A 24,057-nucleotide genomic window follows, 5' to 3' on the forward strand; every position below is an offset into this window, starting at 1 on the left:
TAAACAAATATATTTGGATTAAAATTAGAATGCATTTAACAATAAGAATCATCTATTGTACAGTTCTCCTTTCTTGGTTTATATAATTTTAACAAGATAGTGGAATAGAACAATAAGGGTACTCATCTGTACAGGGTTACAAATTAATTCCATTTATGAAAATGTAGTACTCCTCATATATCACATCATTGTTACATAATGTTCTTGAAATTTCCACATTATTACACAATAATTCTGCCATTAACTTGTGGCATTAATATGAAACTAAACCTTGTTTTTTCCTCTTTTCCACAGATGAATTATAATTGCACATAAAAACTCAAAAAAAAAAAAAAAGAAAAAAAAAAACCACAAACAGCAAAACCCTAAAATTAATTCATAAATAATAAATTTCCAAATAGGAAGCTGCCCTCCTCAAAGAAATGATGCAGAGTATGACTGAAAGTATTAGCTTCATCATTTGAAAGCACAGGATATCAAAAAGTTTCAACATGGTTGTAAGGCAAGTTCAATTTTAAAAAAATGTTTTTGATTAATTTAATAGGAAATTAACCAAAAACCATAACAGAAGAACGTTAATCAAAAATGTTTTTAAAAAAGTTACTCAACTTACCTTCCAACAACTGTGAAAATTTCCATATTCAAATACTTTCAAATTGCAAAGCTGATTCTTTCAATTCTACTCTGCACCAGACTGGATCTCTGCTGGAAATCGTCATTAAAATGGCAGCATCCGCTGAGAAAAACAGCCCCATTCACTGAATTAGAATAAACAGTGCCAGGTACTTCTACATTCTGGAAGGGCTTTTAAAATACTCTCACGTACAACCAGTTTCTCTACACACAGAAATATATCAAGACCCTAATTTTGCAATGTACAACATGCAGAGGGACTGCTAGGCTTGAAGGCACTACAGAAAAATCATGTTAGTTTTAGTATTTACAGTAAATTAACATAACTTACTCCATTTACTTTAATTAAAGGGATAGTGTCAATTTACACTTGTAAATCTGAATTAACTATTTTACTAATAATGCCTTAGTAAAAGGAAAAAAAGTTTAAAATACAATCTACTGGTCACTATTTTGTTTATACTGTGCATGTCATAACTTGAATGATAAGTATCAGTGAAATCAGTTTCAATTTCAGGATTATAGCGGTGCCAATATTTGGCTCACACACTTCAGGGTAATATTTGTTCATAAATAATTGCTTCTATTGGACATCTTTTCCTATAATTATGGAGAGATTTCTATTATTTGAACATTTTCCATAAACTAATTTATACAAAATACAAGAGACTACCATAAATAACGCACTTACACGTATAAACTGAAGGGTAAGTGTCAGTTGTGGTTCAGTTTTTTCACTATTGTATAGGATTGAGCTACAATGACATAAAACAAAGAACCCTTCAAATAAAGGATGTTTCTTTCATGAGAGGGCTGAAGCTATTGGTAAAACCCTGAAGGAAGCTCATACTCTAACTGCTTGCACAGTAGTTAACCCTGAGGATAACATCAGACAATTTCCACTATTGCTAATCACTTACCATTTACAAGTAATACTGCTGCTGAATTAAAATAAAATCCATCAACCATACAATCTAATTTGGAACTAATCTTGTCAGTGAACACTTTACAACAAATGCAGTAAAAGTAAAACCATCCAGCTCAAAAGTTTATGTTAGTATTTAGAACAGTGCACTCTAAACCTCAACTATTGTAGAGTTTAAATAATCCCATAAGCAATGTTGTGGTAACAAAGTGTTTTTAATAATGTAAAATCCTGCAAATTCATCTTTAGTAAAGCTGACACACACCTTAGAGCAGGGGTTCCCAAACTTGGTTCGCGACTTGTTCAGGGTAAGCCCCTGGCGGGCCGCGAGATGCTTTGTTTACCTAAGCATCCACAGATACGGATGCTCGCAGCTCCCAGTGGCCGTGGTTCACCGTTTCCAGCCAGTAGGAGCTGCAAATCAAGTTTGGGAACCCCTATCTTAGGCTGAAGTCTGGTCTACGTTTACAAGTTAGGTTGACAAAGCTACGGCACTCAGGAGTGTGTAAAACCTCTTCCATCATTGTAGGGAGCACCTACACAACGGTGCTACAGCAGCATAGCTGCAACACCAAAGCTGTGCCACTGTAGTGAAGGTACTATAAACATGGTTTATGTAACTTATGACGAATGTGGGTCTTTATTTAAATGCGTAACCTTTCTCTTACTATTATCATGATTTCACAGGCCATATTTTATCCATCCAACTTTTAAGAAAAAAATAGAAATATTGTATTTAGAGACTTTAAAAGAGCATTGTTCACTGCTACATGAAGTGCCTAAATTAACAAAATCAGATGACACTTTAAGTACTGTACCTTTGTAAGAGCAGCTGTATGATCTTCTCCACAACAGATGTGAATAATTTTCTGAGATCTTAGGGACTTCAGCAGATTAGGAACATACCTGTCTGAAGGTTTTAATAAAAAGTTGGTCACATTATGATGTCAGTACATTTAATGTGTTTTGAAAAAGAAGTTGCATCAAAAAGCTCTGTCTCTAGATTTAACTTTCAAAATTAGTGATTTTAGCCCAAATTTATTAATTTATAGGATTCAAAAATAAGAACCCAAAATACAGAGGCATTAAGTGAGAGATACCATATAGAAACATTGTATTAAAAAAAAATTCATCCTGAATTTTGATAAACAAAGGATTACACTCCTTAAAATTAAAGGCACTGGCTCATGAACATTATCCCACAGATCCTGAAATACAATGCAGTACATTAGACCTAAGGTGGACAATGCAGGAGAGATTATCCCATGCATATATGTTTTAGATGACGAAAAATGTTAATTTGTTGTTTTTTTAAAAAAAAGTGTACAGAGGTAAACTACATTGAATTTGCACACTCCAGGAGTTAAAAAAATGTTTATACACACACAACATGAGATACTGTTATAGCAATAGACCATGTTCGTTTTTGACTTCTGCCTCTATTTCCCTGCAGCTATAACAGACTAAAACAGCATTGTCATCTAGTTGCACAAGTGAAAATTTGTAAACTAACAATACTAAAGAAATGTTTAAATGTACAATGACATTTGTATAAATTTAAAAATAATTCTGTACATTAAAAATGTATGCTTTATCAGTGTCTGGTAAAAATAGGTAATGTGGACTCTAAAGAGCATCTACAAAGACTATGAAATGTGATTTTTCGTTTTCCATCAGACTGATTAACTGTGAAAACATGACCACTAAAAACCAGTTTCATTCTTTCTAATTTTCTCATTGTAAAAAGGACAACCATATTTAAAACTATTACTTCAGAAATAAGTTTCAGTTGTATTCTTTTTATTGAGAAATTTTAGGTAATTATGCATTTTCCCCATTCTCCACCTAACATGGAACCGACACACATCATCATTTCCATAGCTAACTGCCTCATTAACCAGTTCTCAGCACAATTAGATGAAATCAGAATAAAATGTCAGATTAAATTTGGTAATTCATAAATTCTGCATCTGTAGATTAAATTTACAGACTATATAGTCCCCAAAAAGGGTCATTGGGAGACAGAAGACAAGGAAAATATATAATGAAAAAGATAGATAATAGTATACACAGACAAATTTAACCTAACAGACTATCGCTTAAAAGCAGTCTCAGAAAATATGATCATTTACCAAAAGGTAGATTGTTCAAGTTCTAAGTGAATGAACAGAATCATTCTTGTTAAGTTAACTTAAAACAGTAAAGGAAAGGTTAAAAAGAAAAGAATAAGAGCTCAAAGAGCTCAAACGCTTTTTCATTCATAAATAGAAAGGGAAAGGGACTCAGCAGAATTACAGCACAACTTTGTCAGTGAGAGCTTTTAGCATAAAGCAATGAGACAGTATCTCTTCTATTTTCTCTTTTGTATGCAACTATGACTTCAGCTCTCATGAGCAGTATCTGACAGGACTGTCTGGATGATCCTGTCCCATTTCCAGGGACCCAGCTATACCTGACCTTATTCTGGAGTGGGCAAAAGAAACACAGCTTACACACTTTAATCCCACCTGATAAAAGCTCAACACGTATGCAAATATTGCAGTCAGGGCCTTGCTTGCTAATTTACAATACATCCTTAGTCTGTCAAGAGGGAAGTTGTCCTGGGTTTTGACAAACTCAATCCAGGGGGCACAGGCAATGGTGAATGAAAACCAGACATTGAATTAACAAGATCAGGATGTTTATTATAACTCTGCTAGTCAATGATGCGGACAATAATTCCAATTTGAAAGATTATTCCAAGACACTCAGTACAAGGCAGAGCCAAAATAAAGACTTCCAGTGTGAAATATTTTGAAGTAACAACTACTCACCATTTTCATCATTAAGACCAAGTTGACCAAATTTGTTGCGTCCCCATCCAAAAATGGCTCCAGAAAGAGTTAGTACAAAACTATGTGCTCCTCCTGCTGCAATTTGTGCAAAAGGGATTCCCAGTAAAGATTTAATCAGTTGAGGTGAAGTCTGCTTTTTAAATTCATAACCTATACCCAGTTGGCCATATTTATTCTGTCCCCAGGAATAAACTTCACTGCCTGTTAAAGAGAAAAAAAGATCTAAGATGAAACAGGATCAACATACTTTAAACGTAGTTTAAGAAAGTGTGTTCAATCCCTTTAACAAAAAAGGACAAACTCATGACCTTTCAAAAATTAAACAGCTGAACTATTTTGTACAGGGAATTCAAATAATTTCGGTAGTTCAGAAAATTTTATTGATTTGGTCTTTCAAACTCAAAACTGATTGTAATTTGAGATTGAAGTCAAACCCAGATGTCAGACTAATTTGAAACTAATATTTAAATCAATTCAAAAACTTCAAGATTGCACATAACTTTTTCACATTAGCAGCACCAGCTAATTATTAGCCTTATCAAGAAAGATGGAAAGGGAAGAGTACATGCTTCCATCACTTATTAAAAAGTCACTGAAATGAATACAAAATTGATTTAATAATTTTGCTACTGAAATGATAATTTACAGCATGAATCACCATCCTGTAACTTTACTATCCACAATAGCTGGCATCTATTGGATAGTTTAAGAAAAGAATTATCACATGAAGTTTTGAAGCCTTTTCAATCAATGTTACAATGTTTCAAATTTTATCCAATTACTCAGAGAGATCACTACTTCACACTTTTATTGGCTCAAGTTAGAAATACTCGTCTCTATACCATTTTAAAAAGGGCAGCCTTGTCCACTACAGTAACGAAGTTTTACAAAAATTACTCACTATTGCCAACATTTTTTCAACTCCACCCACATCAGCAACATTGCAAAGCCCTAGAATGGATGGGCCATTGGCTTTTTAAGCACAGGCACTGATTAGACCTGTTCTGAGCTGGCTCAGACGACACAATTACAAATACTAGAGGCCCATCTACACAATGACTCCCAATGTTGCTAACACTGGTGGACCTGAGTCAGCACTAGTAATGATCATATTTTTTTTTAAAAATTTCCCTAATGTAGACAAAGATAATATGGCAGTTGTGTTGAGCTCTTTTTTACAATTAAATATTCTATAAGAACAATAGCCCTTTGCAGGTACACAACTTTTTTTTTTGCTGTGCCTGTCAGGAATTGACTCTAAAATAGCATATATCAAAAATCAAGTGTGCTTGTCACAAATTATTAAACTCAATATGTAACAAACAAAAGCAATTCAACAACTGTTATAAAGATTTGGTTCATATAAGCTGACAACATAGGACATGAAGAACAATGATAGCGGCAAGTGATGCACATTTCTTTGTTTTTTACATAATTCTCCATTTGTAAGTTCAACTTTCATGATAAAGGGGTTGCACTATAGTACTTGTATGAGATTAATTGGAAAAAAATTCACAGTGCAAATATTTGTAATAAAAAATAAATATAAAGTAAGCACGGTACACTTTGTGTTCTGTGTTGTAATTGAAATTAATATATTTGAAAATATAGTAAACATCCAAAAAAATTTAAAATAAATGGTATTCTGTTGTTGTTTAACAGTACGATTAATCCAACGATTAATTTTTTTAATAATTTAAACAGCCCTAGTATGAACCAATCAGCTAATAACAGGCACTTTACAATCATCACTGACAAAGCTGGCAAGACTCAGTTCAAGACAACTGAAAAAACAACGGGAACGTGAATGACTTATTGAAATAAATGGGACTACTCATATACATGACATTATGCAGATCCATAAATGTCTGCAGGATTAGGGCCATAATTAACATTGTAAAATGCTCTTATTCATCAAGATCAAGTGATAAATTGGATTTTCACATTTTGATTTCCATAATACTCTCAAAGAACATCAGTAAAACAATTATATATTTTGGAGACTTGTCACACATTTCATTATTTTCTTTTAACCCTATGCCAGTTAGAGAGTAGCACAGAAAAATAATTCTAGGGCTATCAGGACAGAGCTATGTTTTTATAATGAATATCAAGTAAAAAAATTCACAATTTTTTTTTTTTTAAAAACATAAAGAAGGTAACATAGCTAAGGCAATAGGAGGTGGAACTTGACACAGTGTCAAAGGCACCTTGGAGATATATTTTAAAATGTGGTTCCTTCTTAAAAAATTTCAATGAAAAACCCTTTTGAATTACCCCATAGGAATTCACATATATACTGAAAAACAAATTTACTTACCTTTTGAGAGTGCAAGTGAGTGACAGTAGCCACAGGCAACTTGCATTATTTGGATATCTGATAAGCTTTTGATATTTCTATGGGATTAAAAAGGAGAAGGAATTAGACCACCAGATCTTGCCACTACGAAACAGTACAACATAAGGAGGAGGAATAATACAGAAATACAAGTTAAACCTTTCCACAAAAGTAGAGCTAAACCTACTTGAAATATTATAAAACATCTTTTAATTTAATTTGTAAATTACAAAATATTAATCCAAAACTCTGGCTAGTTGGAACCCACAGAAGTTTGTTACTGAGTTTTATTAGCCCATCAGAGATTGCTCTACAGAAGTAGGACTTTTGTTTGGTGTTATCTTGTTTCAGGGGCACAAGGATGTCATCCACCTGAAAATCTAACACTGAAAAGGAGATGCAAAAGGAGATTGGTCTCCTAGATCTAACAAAAGCTTTAAAATGTGTTACTCATCACCATTTTAAATACAACTTTTTGGCCAAATAATTCCAATGGGTTTACAAGGATCAGATTGTTTTTAGCTTATGCCACATACATTTGAATGTGAGGGTTAAATCCTCACTCCATTGCAGTCAATGGGAGTTTTGAAACTGCACTCAGGGAGGCCAGAATTTCACCCTAGGAATATAACAAGCTTAGGTGAGCTCTCTGACCTGATAATCTTACTCAAAAACCTGTAAGTGCATATAAAGATGCATGAAATCAGTCATAGCATTTTGTTTTAAACTAATGCTGTGGCTGTGACTGTGACGCTGGCAGACCAGATGCTAGCCCATGCAAAGGCCTCTAGGCCTCAACTGAATATTGACCAACACATAGCTGGAAACCAGGTCTGACTCACCTGTGTGTTAGTACTGTTACCATATATGTTCCGCTGATAAGAATGTGTTCAGACTTGATTAAATGCTTGTAGGACGCTGCATGTAGTCATCTCAGCTATAAATAGCCGCACCTCATGTTATAAATTTATAGTAAGTGTTTGCATTGTAATCTGTAATTATATGAGCCCATATCTACACTACAAATGTACATCACTTTAATTACGTTGCTCAGGGGTGGGGAAAATTCATACTCCTGAGCAACATAGTTATATCAACCTAATCCCCAGTGCAGACAGAGCTATGTTGACAGGAGGACTTCTCCTGTTGACATAGCTACTACTGAAGATGGAGTATCTACTCCAAAAGGAGAAGCTCCCCCATTGGCATAGGTAGCATCTTCATTAAGCACTATATTAACCCCTGGAGTGCTGCAAGTGTAAACAAGTCATCAATCAAACACAAAAGGAGCCTCAATGTAAAATGCTGCCTTCCTACAGAAGGTGTTAGGTCCTACCCATCAAGAAGGCCCACTGAAACCAAATGAGCTATTGTGAAACAAAGAACAATTACTTGGTTAATTGCATTCCTCTCCTCACCCACGAAGGGGAGACATGTGTGAACTCATCCCATCAGCTTGAATTCTGGGGTGAAAGGAATAAAAATACCCCACAAGAAGAAACACTCTCTCTGCTGCTTGGACTTTGAGAGGGCAAGATTTCTAGTATGGCTACACTGGCACTTTACAGCGCTGTAACTTTTGCGCTCAGGGGTGTGAAAAAACACCCCCCTGAGTGCTGCAAGATACAGCGCTGTAAAGCCTCAGTGTAATCAGTGCCGCAGCGCTGGGAGCACGGCAAGCTACACCCGTAGAGGATGTGGTTTACGTGCAGCGCTGGGAGACCTCTCTCCCAGCGCTGGCGCTCCAACCACATTCACATTTTGCAGCGCTGCTGCAGCAGCGTTTTGAAATTTCAAGTGTAGCCATACCCTAAGCATACATCAGAGATCCCCAGCTGCTTAGGCTGGGTTGGCCCTAAAGGACATATAGAGATTGCATATACAGCAACTTCTGTCACCTTTTGAAACACTAAGGTTAACTCATTAGTATGTGTATGTTTATCTGCTTTAACCATGTAAATAACTAAATTTGTTTTTCTCAGTTAATAAATCTTCAGTTAATTTATTGTAGGACTGGCTACCAGTGTTGTCTTTATTATAAGCTCTAAAGTGGGATTCAGCTAACTCCTTAATATTGTGGTGATTTTTGGTATAAAGGACCATCTATCACAAAGGCAAGCTTGCAGAGGTGGCAAGATAGTGCAGAAGTACCCAAGGGGAATGCCTGTGACTCCATGTTAAGCTGTTAAAGTGCCTGAGGAATTTACTGTCGATACTTGGTTGGTGAAATCCAAGTACAGAATTTACAACCAGTTTGGGATTTGTTCCCTGCTTCTTGACAGTCTTTCCTGAAGTTGGTACTCAAACTCTTGAGACAAGCTAGACAGCTTAACAGTCATGATTAAGAACCCAATCCAGCAAATACATACAGCTTTATCACCATGATTTCAACATTCCATTGATTTAAATAAAACTACTCATGGTAATAAAGTTGAAGCATGTGCTGGATCAGGACATAAGGTTACGGTATACCAAAAATATTGCTTAAGTTAATAGGGACTGTTCGGTGGAGATCTAAAGCCAGCAGATCCCCCTTCAGGGGGAACCAAAAAACAACAACAACACCACCACCACCACCACCACCACACACACTTAGATTACATAACCAGAAGGTATATTATTCCAACTCAGCTAAGTACTTCAGGTGTAAAATTAGAATAAAGATCAGATTGCAAACTTATCCATTTTCCTTTACCCACGATTATTTAAAAAAACAAAACAAAAAATACAAAACACAAAAACAAAAAAACCAGGCAAGTTCCTAAAAGGTTGGTTCACTTCAACTGTTTTAAAAATAAAAGCCAGTAGCATCTACTTTTCTTAATTTGTGTTTTTAAAACATCCACCCTTCTCTTCCAATGTATTCATCTAACAAGTGTGCCTGTTAGGAAGAATACACAGAGTGACTTGGGAGGAGGTAATAAAAATCATCATCAGGTTCCACAGCTGTAAAGTAACCTTCTATATTTTAGAGAATTACTTGACAAGTATTTTAATTATAGACTGGTTTAAGTAGTTTCACTTACACGTCTTTCAGCGTAACAAGTTTTCTTCCAAAAAAAAAAAAAAAATATATTATATATATATATATACATACACACAAATTTTACTTTGATCACTTTTTCATTTACCTGGGAATTCTGATACATTCCTCTGTTCCAGGCAAGCCAAGCTGTCCATCAGTAGCAAGACCCCAAGCATACACTTGGCCCTTGTCATTTAATGCTAGTGTGTGGGCTTCTCCACATGAAACAGATACAATATTTTGGGCATCCAGGGCACCAACATGCTCTGTAAAAGTAAGAAAGGAAAGAAATTATGTTCTAATATATGACAGTTATACAATGGCAGGAATGGAAATTTTTTGTTTATTAAGATATTAAATGAAATATCATGGAAAATTAGTCTAAAAGCACGCCAAAATACCTTTATTAATGACATAACAATCCAACAAGGGCAAGTTAAGTCTCACCCCATTATTATCCCATATAAACAGTGACCAAGATTAAAATATCATTACAATACAAGGGCACTCTATCAACTGGAATGCATAGAAAATGCAAGATAATAGTAACGGTTCTCTTCTAACCTTAAAAACCTATGAAAATGAATGCACAGACTCAATTAACATTAAGATGATTATTACTGAATGATTAAATGTATAGCCATTATATAAGAGGAAAACATTCCATTATGCATGATCATCATCATCAAGAAGTCCTTTAATAGCAAGGCACAATAAGGCAGGCTACAGACTAAGGCCACCACCCTGCAATGGACTCCACATGGGTGGTCTTCTGCATGCATGCACAGAAGGATCAGGGCCTAAAAGCTAAATTTTATGCACAGATTCACACAACAGACCTCTGAAAAACATGTAGTGAATTAAGGACTTAAGACTCCATTGTTAACCTCTTGTTTGTCACTACTCTGTGTGTGCATATCTTCAGATATGTTTGGCTGTATCAAAGTGTGCACTTGTGCTGGTCAAATAAGCTACATTCCCATGCACTCAATAGCAAACTTGAGAAACTGGGCAGTTAAGCAAAATCATTAAAAAAATTGAAGATGTGGTATTTATAAACTGCGAATTAGTTATAGACTGAGAAAGAATGCACTGGGACATAAGCTAATGCAACACTTGATGGGAGACTGTTGAATGGTTTCAGGGCCAAACTCTGGGAAGTGATGGAAGGGACAGAGAACTTATTAGAATCAAAGCTGTTTTCAAAGGTCATTTACTATACATTAAATGATTTTAAATTTCTATTATAAATAGCTGATTGGATTCAAGCATTAATAACCCAAAAGCTCCAGCACTAGACTACTGCATGAGAACCATAAAGTCAAATTGAGTTGTCCTTTAATTTTCCAAGCAAAATGAAGTGCAAAAAAAGTTAAACAACATAAACAGTTAAGACTAAATGATATTTAAAAAATATTGTTCATGTTTTCATAACTGATGATTGTATTAGCAGTAGTACAGGTAAAGCAGATGTTTTAAGATAGACTTTTTTAACTCTCTCAACATCCCTTTAAAGAAGAAAACCATAATAGTCAGAAAAGGAATCCAAGGTAGTAGAACTGCTTTTGGTAAGCATTTATGGAATTAAAAAATAAATATCTGGTATTTTCCTCCCCTCTAACTTCTTGTGTTCAGAAACCTCCAGAAATTTTTATTTCAACGTCAACAACGTTATGAGGGAATATCAGAGTCCTGTCATTGACACCAAAGTGTTCATAAGTGTCCATGAATCATGTGCTCATTTTAAGACAGTTTATGCTCAATTTTCTAAAGTGCCGACTTAAACGAAAGCTGTGAATCCTCAGCACCTTTGAAAAATCAGGTGTAAGATGTCAAATTAGGCATCCCAAAATCAAAGCACACAAAATAATTGAACATCTGAAGTGCAGTTTTCTAACACGTTGTATTTTTCTTAAAGCCCCAGATCCTGGAGTCTTTAGAATCTCAACTTTCATTTTTTACAACATACTTTCGATGCCTCATGGTTATTGGGAAAAGTCTGAAAACATGACTGGAGTGTAAAGACTCAGAAACCAGAAGGCTAATAAAATGATTTTTAAAATTTATTTTTAAGCCAATCAGAATTTCTGAACATGAGTTTGGCAACTGAGTGACTGCAGCAGTTACAGAATGCTTATAGATAAGTTAGCAGTTGGCAAGCATACTTAAGTACACATATGCCCATAAGTGAAAACAAATGGGAAACCACTCTCTTTTGCCCTTCCCTCACACACGGACTTCTACAGAACATAGAAATAACGTGAACGGTAAGTGTAGCTCTACCCTAAGCATTCCCTGCACTGCCAAATCAGAGGTAGACCAATATTTCACGTATCTGATCATTTTATAAATAAGTCAAACTGGGGGAAAAGATAAAAAGAAAATAGGAGCTCAGGAAGAAAAATGTTGCAACACAGAAAGAGTTTGTAAATTTCATGCTCACACTTGCTCCTAATTTAAAAGTTCCATTTGGTGAGATGATTAAAACCCACTAGTAGTCACAAAAAAAAGACAGTCATTAAAAGTGAAAGCTTTTATTCTGATAATCTCAGACAAATCCAGGAGCTTGCAGCACTAAATGCTAAAGGGCTGCAGAAACGAAAGAACAATTTGCAGCAATTATGCTGTCAAACTCTCCTGCTGGTCTAGTGTCTCAGCTTCACTACCACTGGAGGCAAAATAAACTAGTTATTTGGGTGTAAATAATTATTTCTCAGAAAGAGTCCTGTGATCTTCCCAAAGCTCACAGCAGCACATCTCCCTACATAAGGAAAGATTATGGTACAAAAAGACAGAACTGAAGAATATCAACTAATCTATTTAAAGCCCTCCCAAATCCTTGAAGAATGAATCCCTTTTGGGGATCATGCAACTACTACTACACAGCTCTGTCTTACCGCTTAAGCAGGAGACCCTGCTACCCACATTACTTGGCTTTTCCTTTATGGAACACACAGCTAGGAACCACTGAGATAGCAATAAATGCTAGTATTCAGGACCCGTAAGTATTTCTATTATAAACACTAACAACAAGAAGAGATAATAACTTGGCTTAAAAGCTCCAGACCAATTTTTTTAAACAGTTCCAAACATGAACAATTTGATATTTTCTACACAGTCTTCGTAATTTGGTGCATTTAAGTTAGTTAAAAAGTTAGAAACAGCTTGCTTTCAAACACTCTCTCAACTCCAACAGGTGCTAGGTAAACAGAGCCTCACAAACTCACTTTTGTTCATAGGAGGGAAATGTCATGCAGCAGCCCCTAAGACAGATACATTCGGGTGCATAAAGCAATCCACTACATCGCTTAAAAACCAGAGGTTCTGCACCAGTACATCGTCTTTTAAGTTTGGTTTATTTTCGAATTAAAATGACAAAGATACAGAAACTTCACTGAATAATTACTGGGCACACAAGTCATAGTTAAAGCGCACAAAGTATATTTTAAAAGGATCTATATGTTTATACCTCATGATAGAATGTACATCATATACGGTAATCTAGTTATACAACCTCTCATTTACAAACTATTGTCAGTGATCTATGGATTAATAAAAACATCAGAATGACCATACTGGGTCAGACCAATGATCGATTTAGCCCAGTATCCTGTCTTCCAACGGTGGCCAATGCCCGGTGCTTCAGAGGGAATGAACAGAACAGGTAATCATCTAGTGATCCATCCACTGTCACCCATTCCCAACTTCTGGCAAACAGAGGCTAGGGACACTTCAGACCATGGTTTTGCACCTCGTTCTAATAGCCATTGATGGACCTATCCTCCATGAACTTATCTAGTTCTTTTTTGAACTCTGTTATAGTCTTGGCCTTCACAACATCCTCTGGCAAAGAGCTCCACGGGTTGACTGTGTGTTGTGTGAAGACATACTTCCTTTTGTTTGTTTTAAACCTGCTGCCTCTTAATTTTCATTTTGTGATCCCTACTTCTTCTGTCATGAGAAGAAGTAAATAACACTTCCTTATTTTCTTTCTTCGCAGCCATCATTATTTTAATAGACATATATCATATCCCCTTTAGTCATCTTTTTCCAAGCTGAAAAGTCCCAGTCTTATTAATCGCTCTTCATATGGAAGCCATTCCACAACCCCTAATAATTTTTGTTGCCCTTTTCTGAACCTTTTCCAATACGTATTTTTTGAGATGGGGTGACCAGATCTGCATGTAGTGGCGCAGTGGCAGTATCATAACCAATGAAGTTAATCTGAGGTGTGATTATTGCTAGTTGAAAACTTTTCAAGATGTGGGCATACCATGGATTTATATAGAGGCAAAACGATATTTTTTATTACTTTTCTTAATGATTCCCAACATTCTGTTAGCATTTTTGACTGCCACCGCACATTGAGTGGATGTTTCCAAAAGAACTATCCACAATGACTCCAAGATCTCTTTCTTGAGTGGTAACAGCTAATTTAGAGCCCATCATTTTATATGTATAGTTGTAATGCACATTGGAAAACATCCCTTTGCATTTATCAACACTGAATTTCATCTGCCATTTTGTTGCCCAGTCACCAGTTTTATGAGATCGCTTTGAACGCTTTTGCCCTCTGCTTTGGACTTAACTATCTTGAGTAGTTTTGGATCATCTCCAAGTTTTGCCACCTCACTGTTTACCCGCTTTCTCCAGATCATTTATGAATATGTTGAACAGTACTGATCCCAGTACAGACTCCTGGGGTACACAACTATTTACCACTCTCCATTCTGAAAACTGACCATTTATTCCTACCCTTTGTTTCCTGTCTTTTAACCAGTTACTGATCAACGAGAGGACCTTCCCTCTTATCCCATGATAGGGTTTAGACAGAGGCCTGAACATCCTCAGATAAAACAGTGCCACAGAAGTCATACAAAATACATGAGTATTTTTAAGCAGCACAAGGGTTCCAACAAGCCATATTTTTTTAAAATTCTATAATTTAAAAGTCGGTCTCAGTATGGAAACCTCCTTTTGTATTAATTGTAATAGCATTAAAAGACAATTGTCTTATTTTGCTGCTTTGCGTGCAAAGGTAATAAAGGCCTCAAGTCAGTTAATTATTTTTCCAAGATGGAAAAAAATGTCTATTGCAAGCATGCTATTTACAATCTTGGTCTTCAAAATGGTCTTCAAATTGTGTCATTTACGGGACAAGATTAACATATTCACCTCTTAATAGCTATTTAAAGATAATTCACAAAAGTCAAATCCTGCTAGCTTAATCAACATGCAAGTTCATGCCAGCAAATGCTTGCTAGCAATTAGAGAGGCATGTGTTAAAATTACAATGAAGCTTGAGTTAATCAGTTTAATATCCACTTACCAATTTTTTTAAATAAAAAAACACTTAGTTTTAAAAAGCTAAATAGCAACCATCTAGAAAGCAACTTAGAAAGCAGACCTTTAGAACTTAAGTTCTAAATAAAGACACTATCCAATAAATGGACACAATCTATTTGAAAATCAAATAACCATTTGAAAAAGTTTTTTTTTAAAATCTCATCATTACAAGGAATTTTAGAAATTCCTATAACTGACAGATATTACAACAAAATATTTTCCTCCATCCAGTTTGTTTACCTATTGCATTTGACAGCTTTTCATGCTTAGTCAATTTCACTGTATGGCAGTAGAATGAAGACACCACTCATATGTACTACTCTGGAGAGAGCTCACGTGTTTACTCCTCCACAATCCCTGCAAGTCAGTGTTTGCCAGTAACAGAAGCAGCAAAGCTGATATGAAAATGCAGAAATAATATGCAGGAGAGGAGGAAGGAATGAGCCTGAATTTGTTTGGCATTGTGACTTTTTAGGCTTACCCAGAAGACCCTTCCTAACATCGGTATGGAAGCTAAAGCTCCTTACTTAAAATAAATAAATCAATCAATCAGGACATACTATTCAGAGTACGCTTTCAGAAATTTTATTTTTTCTAATTATTTTAAACAAAAACAAGAGAGTGCTGCTTTAAACAAACTACCTTCCCATCACAATGATTAATTAGAAAATGAAAAGGTCTTTGTCTCCTAAGGCCAATGGGAGCTGCTGGAAGTGGTGGCCAGTATGTCCCTTGGCCCACGCTGCTTCCCGCAGCCCCCATGGGCCTGGAGCAGCAAACCGCAGCCACTAGGAGCCGCGATCAGCTGAACCTGCGGATGTGTCAGGTAAACAAATCGGCCCAGCCCGTCCGGGGCTTTCCCTGCATAAGCGGTGGAACAAGTTTCGGAAATCACTGTTCTATGGACATCAACATACTTTTTGAGAATTTGCCAATCGTGCTTAAGCACTCTACAGTATAAAATAATTTAAGTTTAGAACAGCAACAATAAATCAGAAACATAAAATAGGAAACTATTCAAACAAGGAGATTTTAGGTATTCAGGATTATTCACAGAGGAAGACACTGAAAATTATTATGGTTTGTCATGTAACTGGCAAATTATAGTGCTATGATTAGAGTCCTGGGCAGATACACAATTTATATCTGCAGATATAAGCGTAGCTACAGGGCTCTAAGTGACAATGAGCCAGACCAGCAGGACCATGGCCAGCGACTGGGGCAGAAACCACAGTGGCCCAACATGCTGCTGCTTCACCACTATCGCAGAAGCCAGTCCTCAGCCCATGCAGCTCTTCCAGCCCTGCCTCACTGGTAGCTGTCTTTAGTCATGCCGGTGCATGCAAGCACCTCACACGCTCCCAAACAGGAGTCCCAGGCACGCAGCAGTATGCAACTCCTGTCACTAGCGTGTGCAAGTGGCCCTTGTACTCCTGTCTGGGAGCGTGCAAGCTGCTTGCACACACTATAGTGACCAGATACCACTGCCAGTGACCTTGGTGCCCACCACAGTGGGCAGGACTAGAGGCGGCACAGCCACGCGAGAGGAGCTGCCTGGCTGCGGTTTCTGGCTTGGTCGCTGGCCATGGCCCTGCTGGTCTCCCTCATTGCCACTAAAGCCCAGCAGCTCCCTGGCTATAAATTGTGTAGCCACGATCTACTGTTCTATGAGATAATTAATTTAGTATATAAGCAATTATCTACATATTAAATGAAATTAATTTTTATAATGGTATAGTTCCACAAGGTAATCTCACTAATATGTTTTCTAGGTAAATATACTGTAAATGAATACTTAAATGACTAAAGAGCTATAAACCAGCTATTACATGTGGTGTAAACCTGTAAAAAGCATGGCCAGTCTTGAATCTAATATTTAATATTTTAGTGTGCCCTAGACGAAAGAGTGTAGCATGCACATATCAACAACATCAGCAAACAGAGAAGGGAGGAATGGCAAGTACTGTGGAACAGAATTAAAACTACAGAATTGTTAGAGAAAGAGAAGTTAACAGAAAATGGTTTAGTTATAATAAATGAAAGGTTTTTCATTTAGAGAATGTTACAGAAAGATCTAAGCATGAGACACAACTGGATCTTGGCCAGGCAAAATGATGCAACTAAACAACAACAACCATCAAGTACTAAGAGTTACACTGGGATGTACAAACTAAGGTCATTAGCCTAAAAATTGTTCTGTCACAGGGGACCCCCATGTCTGCATACAGACTCTTTGACAGGGACAGGGGTCCACCTATGTAGAGCAATTTGCAGCATTGAGGCCTAAGGTTCTGTGGCCTGCAACGTGCAGGAGGTCAAAAAGACGATCATGACGGTCCCTTCTGGCCTTAAAGACTATGAGTCTATCACATGGGACATGACATAAGTAATTACCTTTTTAAAATAACCTTTAAAAATTATAACATTTACTAGATTTAGAAAGTAGTGGCTAAGAACTGACATGATAACTATGTACCTATATACAACCAATAAAGTAATAATTTTTCTTTTTTTAACTTCAGGCTAAGTGGTAGATAGCATTTTATAAAATGAGATCAATTAGGCTGGGTTGGGTAATTATATATCTTCATAGGATTTAATATGCTTACTACTTTCTACGCAATGAAACAGAAGTACAAAAATCAAAATCATAAAAAAGGAAATCTTTAAAGTCCCAATTCTGCAAATATGCACGTGCTTGGGACTACTCACACTCAGACAGTTAAGCACATGTAAATATGTTTGCAGTTCTGAGGCCTAAATGTGGTAACTAAAGTTAAAAACAATACGCACACAAAACTCACTCTTCGTTTACTTTTAACTTACCTGGTCTCTTTCTGGATTTTTCATGCCCTAATTGTCCTAGATCATTACATCCACATGTATACACAGTCCCATCATCCAGGACAAAAACAGTGTGTCTGAGTCCACATCCTACATCTCGGACCTTTTTATTTAGGAAAAAGTCACTTTTTCTGGGTTCTAATACAATCTCTTCATCAATTCCACCCAATCCAAGCTGTCCAAAGGATGCATTTCCCCAGCACAACATGGTTCCAGTTGTCTTGATCGGTAAGATCTTGCAACTTCACTGTTCAAAATGTTCCTTCTGTGACAGTGTTCAGGGGGAAAAAAATAAAGTACCGTTATGAAGGAGCCAATACTTAAAGCCACACCCTACATTTAAAAGTATATGTAAACAAACATTTTTTTTCTATAGCAAAATCTTTGATACCTGAAACTGAAAGGCTTTTGAAAGTCCAACTTACTTGTCACTCTTTAAGCTCTTCGTTAACTTTCTGCATTACTCTCAATTTGGAGACAGATAATTTAAGTCACTTTCACTCAGGGTGGATTTGACTTAAATCAAATTTATTTAAATCATTATTTAAATCACTAGTAAGGAAGACTCGATTTAATAATGGATTTCTACATAAAAAGCTCATTCTTGTTGGCTGTTATAACCTTAATACATATTCTTCACAGGTAGAGGAATTTCATTAAAATATTCCCAAACTGGGTCTCTTTTACAGCCTGCTGCCATTATAGGGTTTCCCTTCTAGTGAGAGAATGGTATGGTAGATCTCGAATTAATGAAGGCTACATTCAGAAAGACCTCAAGACTTCTGGAATATGCTGCTCAAAAAGTTTCACTTTTGTTTCTACTGCCTGTCCCTCCCTTCTCACATTTATCTCCAGATTTCTTCTCCTTGTCTAGCTCTATTCCACTCCCCACAGTCTTCTATTCACTGAACTTTTTGAAACTTTGCACTTTTAGAGAGAGGTAAGGAACTGACTCAGTGTACACAAATTTGCAGAGGGACAACAGGGGTTGAGGTCTGCTATTTCTCACCTCTATATAATATTTATTTTAAAACATTTTTGCTGTTAACAAGCATATTATCTCTTCTTTTTGGTTTCCAATTTTGTGTGAAGTATTTGTGATTTAAAAACAAAAAACCAAGAACTGATTTCACAGGAAGAGGAATTTCCCCATATTTTTAAAACAGAACCTACAAATATTCTTGATTAAAAATTACTGCAATTCTTCATCAATTAACACTGTAATCAAAATAGCATGACTGAAGAATGGGATGTTCAATACAAATTTATCATAAATATAGTACATTTACAAAATATTACCTCCGAAAGATCCTCATGTGCTTCACAAACTATTTTAACACAGCATCACACACACAGTTACTGTTGCCAACTACCACACTGAGCACTGCATAATAGCGAAAGGGATGACATTATGGGCAAGGATAACAGAGCAAACCATTTCTTTTACCAAAAGTCAATGTGCAAAAGACAGAACATCGACTTTTACAGTTTCACTGTAAACAACCTAAATGCAGTAACTTATGTGGAACTCAATTTATCTGTCTCAGAAGGTTAAAGCATAACCAGATAGAACCAGATAGAGATAGTTACTTTTCCCATAGAGTAACCGATTATCCTACCACATTCAGAAGAGGATGCTCAAAATGACTTTGGCTTGACTTGGGACATAGTTATAGATCCATCACAGATCCATATAAATGACTGCCATACAAGTTTCAACCTGTAACACAAAAGAATAGAACAGATATAAAACAGTGGTGATCCAAGGTTTTCACAATCGAGTACTCTTCACAGCTGCTGGAAAAGGAAAAAAACATCCACAAATTAATTAGCTTTTTACCAGAACAGACTGCAGAACAATCAAGTCTAAAAATATTAATTTAAAGGAAAAAGGTAATCCAATATTTTCACTTAACTAGAAATTTAATTTAAACTCTAGCTTTATTATCCTGCAGGAAAATATTTATGAAATTTAGAAAATGTCAGGACTTAATAGTAGTGTTCTGCACTTCTGTTATGGTTCTAGCCAAGGATCTGAAAGGCATTTATTTTCTAGCAAGTAATCATGAATCTCCATGCATTTTGTTTTCAAGTCTGAGTCACTATTAACTGAGACATCCGCTAAAAACAGTGTGATACTGACAAGGAACAAATGGGAAAGATGAGGAAAGCAACCTCCTACTTTTCTAGAGAAAGAAACAATCATGGGGCCAAAGGAAGAGACTGGAAAATTCCAGTATGCTTTAGTGAATTATGTTTACTTGCTGCAAACACAGTGAAGAGCTCTGAAAAACTACAGCATAAACCTAGCAGTTTAAAAGGCTACAGTACAGACTATAATTCTTCTTTCTTCTTGTAGACGACATTCTGCATTCATGGAAAGACTGACAAATTCTGAATCCCATTTTCAAACATCTCACGCAGAATAAATAATATTTAACATTTATTGTATACAGTACCTTTCAGCCTGAAAGATCCCAGACTGCTTTACAATCAACGGACCAATGAAACACACCTTTACTGTAGATAAAACTAGGTGCACGCAAATATTGGGCAAGCCTGCTGATACCAACTCCGGCTCGTCAAACAGCACCCCGGGGTCTTATAATGCTCCGAGAAGTCTAGATCTTTCAGGTCTGTTCAAACCACCCACCAGCACAAACTGCGCAGTCCGTCACGCCCCACTCGCAGCACAAGGGAAGAAACTGGACACCAGCCACCCCCGAGGAGCGGGACCCCAGCTGGGCAGCGGGCTCCTGCAGCGCACAGGGAAAGCGCGGTGGAACACGGTCCCGCAAGCTGATATGGCCACGGGTCTATCGCAGTTCGGGGCGGTGAGTGAATCTGTCTGGGCCCCGCCTACGGGGCACTGGCCGTACTGGGCCGGGCGCCGGCCCTGCAGGGCCCAGAGGAGGCGGGCGCCCGTCCCGCTCTGTGCGTGCCGCAGGGCAGGGCGCCCGTCCCACTGCGCTGTAACTACCGCCCCTGGGACACCGCAGGGATCGGCCGCCGCTACCGCAGAGCTCAGCCCCTGCCCCTCCCACGGGGCCCACACGCCAGAGCGGAGTCTGGTCCCAACCGCCAGGCCCGGCCCCAGCGCACCCAGGACCTCACGCGCCAGTGGAACTCACCGGAGATCCGGGTCACAGCCCCGCGGGGACCCCCGAGAGAGGGGATCCTGCTCCGGCGAGGAGGGAGCACCAGGAAGAAGTGACAGGCCTCCAGCACCGCGGCTCCGGCGAGGCTTCCGCACTGCGCATGCGCGTCGCCGCGCGCGTAGAGGGACGGACTCGCTCTCCAGTCAGTGGGGTGAGCGCGGAGAGACCCTGCTCAGACCGGCCCCGCCCACTGGGGGCGAGGACAGGACTCCGTCTCCCGTTCGCCCCCAGGCCCGGAGCCCAGGACGGGTTTGCAGAGTTGGCCTTTTGAATAAATCGCTGCTGGTAAAAGGAGCAACCTGAACCGGAAACCATCGAGCGGAGCCCCCCAGTGCCTCAGGGACCGCCTCTTCCCAGAGCCCCCCTGCAACTCACTCGTACTGGGCGCTGTCAATTTCCGGCTTTCAAACGGTTTTACCTTCGAACAACGTTTTGGTTACACTTCTATCTCCCTTGTCCGCTTTCACTGATCAGTCTGAGAAGACAGGGCCCTGGTGAACGTCCCAGATCTGTGACTCCTACATGTTCAATGTACAATATCCAATGTCAACTGATTGTCATGATTAGAGAGAAACTTGTGGTCAGGCTGACCTAAAATCTCCCTGTGTCAAGACTTGCTTAAAGATGCTATTGAGATAGATAACAGACTTTACAGAAGCTCATAAAAACAAACAGAATCAGATGTACTACACTATATCCTGTGGTTTTCAAAGTATGTATGAACATGGAAGCAAATACAGAACTCAAATGAACTTTGCCCCCATGACACTAGATGCCCTAAAGTAAAGATTGAAATTGCCTTTACGGAGGGAAATAACTGATATAGTTAGATAACCATAAAACTATCAATATTAAATAATGCTGTGTTATTTGGGTTATATTAAATTAAAATGATTGTCAATTTCCTTACTGTTTGGGAGAGTAACAGCAGACACATCACAGACATTCAGAGAAAAGGCAGCCAGGGAACCCTAAACACATCAAAAGAAGTACTGGAAATGAAGCCCTGTGAGAAAGCAAGGATAGGGAACTTTGGGGGCAGAATGCTGTTTGGAAAAGGCTTGGAGCTGTGAGTAAAGAAACTGCCACCTGTTCCATTCATACTGTGTTCTGGGAAACAGTACTTTGTGTACTTTCTTTGTAAATAAACAGGATTGCATACAAGGAATATCTATCATCAGTTTCTCCTCCTAATAGAAACAATCTGCGAGCCCTGAATATTGGCTAGCCACTCATGCCCAAAGGTGTAATATCGGTGGAAATCATTACAAATCAGGCTTTTCCAATTTTCACCAAAATCAGTAGGGTTCTTGAATCTTACCTGAGAGTAGGGCAGGGTGAGGAGCCTGGCTGGGTGTACAGTTTGGCCTGCCTAAGCAATGAAGTACATGTGTGGTCCTCTAGTATAAATATTAAAATGAATCCAACCCCTAAATCACAGTGTATTGGTAGCACTATAGCTTTCAGCAATTTCATCCAAGATATGTTAAGCCAGGCTGCAATATGTAGTGTCAGATCCTTTCAGGGTTGCCAGTTGCAGCTCCGCATTCTACAAAGACAGCTATAATTTGCTGGCCTAGATGGGATCCCCCACAGTGACCATCATATAAAGGTCTGTGGAGGAGGTAAGGAAACCCTTTCTACTTCCCTTGACCTAGCAGGTCAAGATCATGTTAAATATTAAAAATAATTATTAATCTATTTAACAATCCTCAGATAAATATCTATCTTGTACATAATTAATTTAACTCTCTGCTTTTGAAAGATGATGCAACACATTTTTCCAATAGGTTATACAAATCTGTGAACAACATATGTATAAATATTCAGGTGTTAAATTAGCCTAAAGTGATTTCCTCCATTGTCCCCTGTGTGCAATAGGAAGAGAATTACAAGAATAACATTAATTTAAAAAAATATAAAGTCTACCTTGATCAGACTAATTTCATACCAATATCTATTTTGGTATGCAAAATCTATTACAAATCAATCAGGTTTTAAAGTTAAATAATAGATATCTTAAATGGTTCGCATATACCAGGTTTGTGTATTCAAAAGAGTCCTTGGAAATGGACAAAAGATCTTTCAAGTGCACTGTCATAAGTAGATAGCTAAGGGTTAATTTTCTTTTACCTGTAAGGGGTGGACAGGGGGGAATCAAGCACCTGAACAGAGGACCAATCACAGAACTGGATTTTTTTAAAGTCTGTGGGAGGGAAAGGAACTCGGTCTTTGTTTCTCCCGGCTATGGATTGAAACAGCTTTTCTGGGAATTCATATTCTACTATCAAATGTGAGGTACAAAGGAAACCAAGCACTAGGCTGTTATGTGCTTTGGTTTGTATTTACATGGTGTAATTGCTGACTTGGTTTAAATTGGCTATTTTTTGAATCAGACTGTCGTATTCCTAATCTCTGTAAAGGCAAGAGCCTGTAATTGACATCTTAATGCAAGTGGGTTATATTTTCCGTATTTTCTTTCTTTTATATAAAGTTTCTTTTTAAAACCTGGTGAGGTTTTTGGTTTTTTCCGGTGAGCTACAGGAAAGGGGGTGGAAAATCTCTTTATGTTTAGCTTTACTAGGTTTGAATGCATCGCCTCAGGGGGAGGGTGATTTCCCTCTTTGTTTGCCTTCAGGAGTTAAGTACTGCATCGCCCAGGCTCACCAGGGAAGAAGCTGGGGAGCAGATAACGAGGAGACAAGGGGGAGGAGCTTGTTTTCCCGTTTGAGATAGGGAGACCCAGGGGTTCTGGGTCTTGGGGGTCCCCCAGGGAAAGGTTGGGGTGACTCGGGGTAACCAGGAGCCCTAAAATCCTGGTTGGTGGCAGCAAGATCAGAGCCAAGCTGGGTATAAGCTTGGGAAGAGTTTTATGTAAGCCCCCAAATTTTGGATGCTAAAGTCCAGATTTGGGACAGAGGCTTTATCACATGCACCAATATGCATCCATGCAA

General features: G+C 37.8%; 1 protein-coding gene and 1 non-coding gene across 14 annotated transcripts in view; one reads left to right on the forward strand and one right to left on the reverse strand.

The window, feature by feature from the left end:
* HERC4 (HECT and RLD domain containing E3 ubiquitin protein ligase 4) overlaps positions 1-21,343 on the reverse strand; it is an 85,312-nt gene extending 63,969 nt beyond the window's left edge. For 2 of the 13 annotated variants that reach the window (XM_075072597.1, XM_032795270.2), the window contains exons 1-7: positions 21,077-21,329; positions 19,565-19,665; positions 17,928-18,210; positions 9,862-10,021; positions 6,713-6,789; positions 4,372-4,593; positions 2,377-2,468 (exon numbers count right to left, since the gene is read on the reverse strand). In XM_075072597.1, coding sequence (XP_074928698.1) covers positions 2,377-2,468; positions 4,372-4,593; positions 6,713-6,789; positions 9,862-10,021; positions 17,928-18,153 — 777 coding nt within the window. In that variant the 5' untranslated portion in view covers positions 18,154-18,210; positions 19,565-19,665; positions 21,077-21,329. Of the gene's footprint in view, positions 1-2,376; positions 2,469-4,371; positions 4,594-6,712; positions 6,790-9,861; positions 10,022-17,927; positions 18,211-19,564; positions 19,743-20,404; positions 20,935-21,076 lie in introns of those variants that run through there. The other 11 variants (XM_032795272.2, XM_032795266.2, XR_012657051.1 and 8 more) reach the window with 10 other exon arrangements.
* On the forward strand, positions 13,940-14,079 carry LOC116833633 (U4 spliceosomal RNA). Its single transcript, XR_004375738.1, has one exon. It is a non-coding gene; the product is annotated as a U4 spliceosomal RNA (small nuclear RNA).
* Positions 21,344-24,057: the final 2,714 nt, after the last annotated feature.

This window comes from Chelonoidis abingdonii, chromosome 15 (genome assembly GCF_003597395.2).
Source record: "Chelonoidis abingdonii isolate Lonesome George chromosome 15, CheloAbing_2.0, whole genome shotgun sequence".
Lineage (NCBI taxonomy): Eukaryota > Metazoa > Chordata > Testudines > Testudinidae > Chelonoidis > Chelonoidis abingdonii.